This window comes from Plectropomus leopardus, unplaced genomic scaffold (assembly GCF_008729295.1).
Source record: "Plectropomus leopardus isolate mb unplaced genomic scaffold, YSFRI_Pleo_2.0 unplaced_scaffold4900, whole genome shotgun sequence".
NCBI lineage: Eukaryota > Metazoa > Chordata > Actinopteri > Perciformes > Serranidae > Plectropomus > Plectropomus leopardus.
The window spans coordinates 1-8,817 of NW_024653774.1; the positions used below are offsets into that span (position 1 = coordinate 1).

General features: G+C 37.3%; 1 protein-coding gene across 1 annotated transcript; it reads left to right on the top strand.

Annotated features, from left to right (window-relative positions):
* Positions 1 to 51: 51 nt before the first annotated feature.
* Positions 52 to 7,923, top strand: LOC121939480 (unconventional myosin-VIIb-like; the record flags this gene model as incomplete). The annotated part of the gene is made up of 12 exons (XM_042482497.1): positions 52 to 171; positions 322 to 495; positions 1,290 to 1,517; positions 1,629 to 1,796; positions 1,945 to 2,062; positions 3,341 to 3,467; positions 3,555 to 3,721; positions 3,818 to 3,999; positions 5,114 to 5,223; positions 6,468 to 6,610; positions 7,513 to 7,666; positions 7,768 to 7,923. Coding segments are annotated over 12 exons (1,847 nt in total), but the record flags the coding sequence as incomplete, so codon positions are not given.
* Between the last annotated feature and the right edge of the window lie 894 nt (positions 7,924 to 8,817).

Here is an 8,817-nt window from a genome sequence, read left to right on the forward strand (position 1 = left end):
CATTTGGCCGTGTATTTTGTTTAATCTGCTCTGATCTCCTCTGCTTCACAGTATTTGGAGAGTTTTGTCCGCAGAGGGCCGGATGGTTACGGAGATTACTGCTCTGAGCGCCTGCGTCGTATAATAGCCAACGGAGAAAGACAGGAGCTGCCCTGTTGGATAGAGCAAGAGGTAAAAATCACATTTTTCTTTGTTGTCTCTTGAGAGTATTTCCAGGTTTATTGTTGGAAACAAAGGATTTTCTTTTCTCGGCACACCTCCCGTCAATCAATCATCGTTTCATTCTGGTCTCATCTTCTTCCTCCTTCTCTCCTCTGACAGGCTGTCAAGTCCAAGGAGCCCATCGATGTGTGTGTGACTCTGCTGGACGGCCGCACTGTCAGTCTGCAGCTGGACTCGGCGTCCACCTCCGCCGAGGTCTGTCAGGCTGTGGCCGACCAGATTGACCTGCGAGACACGTACGGATTCTCGCTCTACATCAGCCTCTTTGACAAGGTGAGCTTTACTCATCATTTCTATCCTCCATCGAGGATGAAAAATAGCCCAAATATAAAAATAGTGTCCAAATAAATACAGGAATCAATAAATAAATACAGAAATAAATAAATGCCTCTTGTCTTAATAACATACAGATGCTCAAATAAATAAATAAATGTAGTTGTATAAAATGTAGAAATAAATTAGATTAGATATTTTTCATTATGTACTGTGTATTTATGAACTTGTATTTATTTATGTATGTATTTGTATATTTATTTTTTGTATTTATTTCCTAATTTATTCATTCATTTATTCCTCTATTTATTTTACTTATATATGCGTTTATTTATGTATGTATGTATTGCAGCATTTATTTAGTCATTAATTATTTATTTTTTTCAGCATTTCTTTCATTCTGTATTTATTTCAGTATGACCTTGTTCTTTTATTTATTTATTTCTGTATTTATTGTTTTTTTTCCTGTATATATTCATTTATTTATTGCAGTGTTTGTTTATCTATTTATTTCTTTATTGTCGTGGTAATTTATTTACTTATTTATATATTTTTTGATTTTTGCATTTATTTTTATTCATTTATTTTTTATTCATATTTCTTTATTTGGATTTTTTACACATTCAGGTATATATTTCCTTATTTATTTACCTATTTATCTATTAAGAGATACTTAGGTTGTTTTTCGTCCTCCATGAATTCAGTTTTCAAATGTTTAACTGGTCTAAATCCCAGTACAAAAAGACTGCACAGGAACAAAACTCGGTCAGACCTCACTGGTTTTTGGTCTCCAGATGTGGTCTCTGGGCAGCTGTGGGCAGCACGTGCTGGATGCGGTCTCTCAGTGCGAGCAGGAGATGAGGAGGCAGGGCGGGGAGGAGAAGGACGCCCCCTGGAGGCTATCCATCCGCAAGGAACTGTTCACGCCGTGGCACGACTGCTCGGTCGACCACATCAGCACCGATCTGATCTACAGGCAGGTCGTCAAGGGAATCAAGTCCGGAGAGTACACCAGCGACAAGGTGAAGCTTTGCTCAACACTTTTCCTTTTGCAGCATGTTCATTTATTTCAACGTCCAAAACAAAACAAGCCGATTTGTGTAAACTGAATCTAATAAAAATGTGTCTTTCAGGAGGACGGATACGTCCAGCTGGCAGCAAAGCACTATTACATCAAGTTTGGTTCTACATACAACAAAGACAACATCCAGAAGGTGGTGGAGGAGTGCATCGCCACCCCGCTCATCGAGAACAAATCCATGACCAAGTGGATCCAACTCATCAGCGCAGCACATTTACAGGTACAACTCACACAGTCAAACTGGAGTTTAAAAAAAGGAGCCACTGTCTGCGTTTTATGAACACGACTGGAGTTTTATTTCCTTTTAGTTTTATATTTAGTCATCACACAATAAAAAGTGAGTCGCCTTTTACATCCTGATCCTACAGGGTCCTTATATCAACGGGAAGCAGACAACAGACAGCGTAAAGGCTGAACTGGTGAAAAACGCCCAATACGAATGGCCCCTGCACTTCTCCAAGTTTTATGAAGTTACGATGATGGCAGGTAGGTCAACACTGCATGTTTTACACACTGCATTAACCCTTAGGGACTGTTTGGCACATTTAAGGCACTTTTAATTCGTTGTTTTTGATCATTTTGGTTTTGTTCATGCGTTTGGCAGATTTTGCATTTTTGTTTAATCTGTGAATTTCCAGCTCAGCTGCTACAATAAGTCTAAAATACACTGTGGAAACAAAATTGTTACTTTCAGACTGACAAAAAATGCTCCATTGAAACCCATTCAAAGTGCTATTTTTGATCACACAGCCATAAAAACATGCATTGTATTATTTCTGGGTGTCATTCTGGGCTTTTGACTTGGAATTTGTCATTATTATTATTTTCCACCTGATGACATTATTTTTTAACCATATTTGGCATACGGAAGAAATACATGCTTTTCCACTAGGTGACCTTTCACAATCAATGTTGCTGCTAATCACTGACATATCCCAGCCTGTGATAAGAATAAGGATAAGAATAAGAATAAGAATGTACTTTGCATGTAGTATCTTTAAAATTATTTATTTATTTATTTATTTTTCCCTCCAAAAATATAGTGGCATTGTGACAAAAAACTGGCATAGAGACTGATGTTGGTCAAAAAAATAAACTCAATGAAAAAAGAAAAGCATATTAATGTATAGTATTTTTAAAGCCTTATTTTGAAAAGCGCATTTAATACGCAGAGCAATACGAGTTTGTGTAATATTACAGCGGGCACGAAGGGTTAACATGCAATGAAAGTTTTAGTTAACATCCAGAAATGTCTTGATTTAATTCTGTTTTTTGTCCTCATGGCCTTGAATATTTTGGACTTTCTTTTAACAATGTAAAAGGGGAAATAAAATGCACCTTTAAAAACAGTTTATAAAGTGCTTTGACAAACAAAGCAAAGCAGAAATGGGAAATATAGACGGCGATACATCAGAAAACCAAACAGTCTCATTGAACACAAGCGAGAAAAAACTAGACAAACTAGACAAACAGTGCAAAATAGTAGCAGATAATACAAAGAATTAGACTGCAAACAAACAGCAGAAAAAATAGATGCAATAAAAACACGAATAAAAGGAAATAAAAGAGATAAAAAATTAATTATTAAGGTAAAATATATAAAAATAAATAAAAAGAGGAAATAAAAAGACATCTCATAAAAGCAAGTCTTTAAAATGGCATTTAAAGGGTTTAAATTTTAGTACTTTTACAAAAGTAGTTTGAGAAGCGGCAGACCTCTTACAATCCTGCCTGAGACATTTGCATTCCCATATTCGTCCACAGGACCTCCTTTACCCAAAAGCAGGTTTGTTGTGGCTGTAAACTGGAGCGGCATCTTCTTCATGGACGGCCGAGACCTGAGACTCCTCGAGCTTCCTTACGTCGAGGTAAAGGAAGTTCGCATCAGCAGGTAGGAATCTTTCTTTTCTTTCTGCTAATATTGTGACTTTTGTTTCAGTTTAATAACAAATGAAACTTGTGTCTGCGGCGTGTCCAGTGACAGTCATGTCAGTACTCAGACGGTGAGTTTGGTCACCGTCAGAGGAGAGTTTGTCCTGAAGTCTGCGGAAGCTGCGGACATGGCGGCTCTCGTAGAGGTAAACCTGGAGGGTCTGAGAGAGCGCTCAGTGTACGCGCTGGCTCAGCAGGATCTCAACAAACCAGGTCAGAGTCTCAGCATGCGAGTCCATGCACACAGGAAAATATCTTATCTCATACATGCACGAAAAACACTCTTCCTCTCTCTCGCTCCTCCTGCAGAAGACCCCTTGATCCTGGTTTGTAAACGAGGAGACCTGCTGCTGGTGGAGAAAGACGAGGAAAATGCTCCGGACGGGAACTGGATCAAAGCAAACAACCAGCGCACCAGCGCCAACGGTGTGGTCGATAAGGACTTCGTGCAGTTTCTGCCCACTCTAGAGAGGCCCTCTGACGAAATACTGGTAGAGTCACCTTTATGTGTCGTTTTATTGTAAAATGAATGTATGTCAGAATAATGAGACTGTCATAAACTCTATACTAAAAGTATGTTTCATCCTTTGAAACACGAGCAAATTAGCTTGATTTGTTAAAAAAGAAAAAAAGGGGAACAAAGTGATGAGCAACATGAGAAGAAATGACTAAAAAACTAGCAAGAAATTGCTAAAAAAAAAAAAAAAAAAAGGAAATTCCCTGAAAATTAGTAAAAAAAAAAAAAGAAATAAAATGAATAAGAAAAAGAAAGGTTAAAAACACAGCAAACATTTGGAAAAAAATTAAAAATATCATAAAAAGTAAAAAACTAACAATAAAATTACTTGAAAATTAGCACCAAAAAAGGAAAATGAATAAACAAGGAAGTGAAAAAAAAGCCTTAAAGCAATAATGACTCATCGGCATTAGTATAAAAGTATCATAATTTTAAGCACTTTTTTTCTGGGTCATTTCCTTGTTTTTTCATTATTTTATTTTATTTTATTTTATTTTATTTATTTATTCATTGCCTTTTCTTAAATTCTGTAACACAATTATTAACATTTCAGCCCAGTTATAGTCTGGCAACCCTAAACAAAATTAATTAATCAATTAATAATGTCAATTATATAATTATATTAACTCTAAATATAGCTTTTTAAAATGATTTTCTAAATCTAAAAATTTCTTGCAGTTTTTGGGACATTTCTTGCCAAGTTGCCCGTCGTCTTTCATCCTAATGTTGTAGAAACAAATGAAACCATTTTGCTGTTTTTTGTGTTTAAAGGCTTAAAATCTTGTGAAAGGTGTCGCAGGTGAACGCAGAGTGATGCGTACTGAGTGGTCAAAGGGTTAAATCAGTACCATATGTGAGCTGTGCATAATGAGGCCTATAAGTAGAATTACAGTTATGTCAGAAAACTAAATTTAGAGCAGCAGACATCAGCAGTTATTGACTTGAATCAGTGTCGCTGCACATGTTTTGACAGGAGGGTGTTGCATGGTGAGTTTTCGGGTCTGCTGTGCAGCAGTGGACTCTGGGGTGTGATGGTTCACATGAGCCCCTCTGCTGGTGTAACTAATGAACTGCTTCTGACCCGACAGGAACTGCTGAGTCCAGGACAGAAGAAACCCTCGACAACGCAAAACGTCACTCAGAGGGAGAAGACGGTCGCTCCCGTCTCTTTGAAGGAGTTTGCGCTTGAGTTCTTCAGGTATATCATACGATTCACTTTATAATTTGGCTTTTTTTTGAAGCGTTGACTATTTATCTAACAATAAGTGTGTCTCTAGATTTGGTTGGTGTTGTGTTTAACCCTTTGAAACCAGAGCAAAGTGGCTTAATTTCTGTCAAAAACATAGGAACAAGGCAATGAGCAACAAAAAAAGATTTGTCACAAAAATAAACTACAAAATTACCTGAAAATTAGTGTTTTTAAGGACAAATGGGGGAAAAAAGAAAAATTAAGTTTAAAAAAAGGACCTTTTCAAACCTGAGCAAATTGGCTTAATTTCTTTCAAAAACATGTGAAGCAACAAAAGAAGATATGACCCAGAAATTTACAAGAAAAGGTTTAAAAAATGGGTAGAAAAAAGTGCTTAAAAATTATAATAATTCTGTAACATGATTTTAACTACGTAATTATGATTAAAATATAGTTTTTTAAACATTGACTATTCATCCGACAGTAAGTGTGCCTCTAGATTTGGTTTGTGGCGCGTTAAACCTTTGGAAACCTGAAGAAATTGGCTTAATTTATTTCAAAAGCATGGGATGCTACAAAAAATATGACCCAAAAAATAAAAATAAAATAACCTGGAAATTGGTTTTTAAAAAAAATACTAACAGGAAAAAATAAAATTTAAAAAAAAAGAAAAAACAGGTAGGAAAAATATAGTCTTTTAAGCACTGACTTTTCCTCTAACAATAAGTGTGCCTCTAGATTTGGTTTGTGGTGTGTTTAACCTTTTGGAAACAGAGAAAATTAATTTCTTAATTTCATTGAAAAACATAGAAAGCAACAAAAGACGACATGACCCAAGAAAATTATCTGAAACTACAAGAAAATAAGCTGAAAATTAGTATTAAAAAAACAACCTAAAGGGGAAAAAAAGGAAACCAAAGAAAAAAAGGGGTAAAAAAAACCAACTTAAAATTATAGTAATTCTGTAACATGATTTTAACGATGTAATTATGATGATTAAAATGTGTTTTTTCTTAGCTTTTTTCTCTCAGTTTTTGAACACTAGGTTGCCCATTGCATTTTCCGCCAATGTTTTTAAAAGAAATTGCAACAGTTTGCTTCGAGTTCAAAGGTTTGAATGACTGTGAAAGGCGTCTGTTGGCAGCACGAGAAAAAATGCTGTGGCTCCGGGCTTCAAAGGGTAAAACAGCAGTGGTCAAAAAACACAGCAGAAGCAAACAGGACTGACGCGCTCTCCCTGCGTTTCCTCGCAGGCCCGCAGGTAAAGATGTCGGTCGTAAAGGGGTCGTCAGGGAGAAGCTGTGGGCCAGCTCCAGAGAGCTTCTCAAACAGCCGCTGATGAAGAGCCTCACTCGCAACTCCGACCTCAGCAACCTGGCCTGCAACGCCTTCACCGATATCCTAAAAAACTCAGGCGTCCCTGCTGCGTGCACGCAGACGCCATCTGTTAGGTTTCATGGGTTTTATGTTCCCGCCACGGTTAAAGATGGAGGCCAATCCTGAAACGCTGTGGTGAGATCTGGCCGTTTTGCAGTGTAATAAACAGTATAATAGTGCCTTTTATATCACATAGTGTTCTATTAACAGTAATTTAGGAATTAAATATCTTTTTCACTGTAAAATTTAGGTGCAGCTATTGAGTTTCTGTTTACATGGGCAAATTTAGGTGCTGCATATCCGCAAAATTCACAGGTAGGCCTATTAAATAATTAAAAATGACTTAAGATGGATTAGTAGACCGTTAGTAGACATGCGCCCTGCCGATGAAGGATGCAAAGGCGTCTAACATCAAAGCTGTGCAGTTTCAGTGTGATCATTATCAAAACGATATAGATATAGATATTTACAGGATTTTAGGATGTTTACAGGATTTTAAGATTTTTACGGGATTTTAGGATGTTTGTAGGATTTTAGGTTGTTTAAAGGATTTTAGGGTGTTTACAGGATTTTAGGATGTTTTAAGGGATTTAAACCCCTTTGTAGGATTTTAGGACGTTTTTAGGATTTTTGGATATTTTTAGGATATTATGATGTATCAGGGATTTTAGACTATTTCCATTATTTTAAGGTGTTTCTCTGATTTAAGGACTGCTGTAGCTGAATGGTGAGAAAAAGGCTTAAACTAAAAATGTTATTTTTAACCTCAATATTAATGATTCCAAACAATCTGTAATCTGTACCTTTTTTTTTAGAGAAACCAGCTCCTCTCTGTAGACCACATAAAAACAGACTGCATGTGTTTCGGAGCTCAGTTCAGTTTCATCACTGTGTGTGTGAATCTTTAACTTTGGCTGCTACCTATCCTGAAGTACATGGGCGACTACCCCATGAAACACGCTCGCAGCCACATAGATCTGACAGACCAGATCTTTGGTCCAGCCACCCAGCATGAGGCTCTGCAGGACGAGATCTACTGCCAGATTATGAGACAGATGACCAACAACACCAACAGGTGCTCCCTCACTGTGAACTTCTGTTAAATCGTTCTCATGTAACTCAGAGCCAACATAACCAATCCTGCGTGATTTGGTCCCTCTTCTCTCGCTCCTGCAGCATGAGTATGGAGCGTGGGTGGCAGCTCATGTGGCTGTGCTCAGGCTTGTTTCCGCCCAGTCGGGATTTGATGAGACACACAGTGCGTTTCCTGGAGTCGCGGCCCAGAGACCCGCTGGCTGCCGGCTGCCTGGAGAGGCTGCAGGGGATGCGCAGGTCAGCCTGGAAATGAGGAGTAATAGATTACATGTAACGAGATGACGTCCTGTATGAAGGGTTTGTTACTGTGAGTTATGTCAAGAATGGAGAACATGTAAATATTGACAAAATATTCCACCTTGTGAAGGGTTCATTGGGTGGAATATCGTCTTCATTAAAAAAATATAAAATTAAAATCTTTAAAAACAGTCCAAGGCACACTGAAGTGTTGAAATGCTTGATTTTATATGGCAATATGTTTTTAAAATTATCCAAAATTAATAATTGAAATTACTTAATTTTATAGACATTTTCTCTGTTTAAAAAAAAAAAGAGTGTTTTTTCTCTTTCTTTTCTGTCTCTTTGTCAATTCATTAGTCAGCTTTTTCCAAATTGTTTGCCAAGATGCACGTTGCATTTTTACGCCTCCATGCTGCCGATAGCCGAGGCTGGAAACATTATGTTTTCGGGTTGTCTTTCCTCCCCATTATTCTGTATGTAGCACGTTCAAAATAATCATTTTTGTCATCAGTCCCATCTAAATCCATAAAACAGCAGATGATTTTGAATGTCTCAGTTTTATTCTACATCCTGTTGCTGTAGCCAGACCGTTCTTTCATTATGGCATTATCCAGTAACAAACCCAAAAAACATAGAGCTGGAGATTTAATGAAATGTGAGTTAATGCAGGAGGGTTAAGGGTTTTTCCCTAAAATTAATCCCAGTTGTGAATATTTTGGGGAAAATCATCTGTGCAAAGCTTTCCACAACAAACACAAAACCCTGTTTTTACTGAAAATAGAAAAGGACTCAGATATGGTATTGCTGCATGGTAAATTTCAAATGTGCTGTCAGTGTATCTCTTTGTGTGTGTGTGTGTGTGTGTGTGTGTGTGTGTGTGTGTGTGTGTGT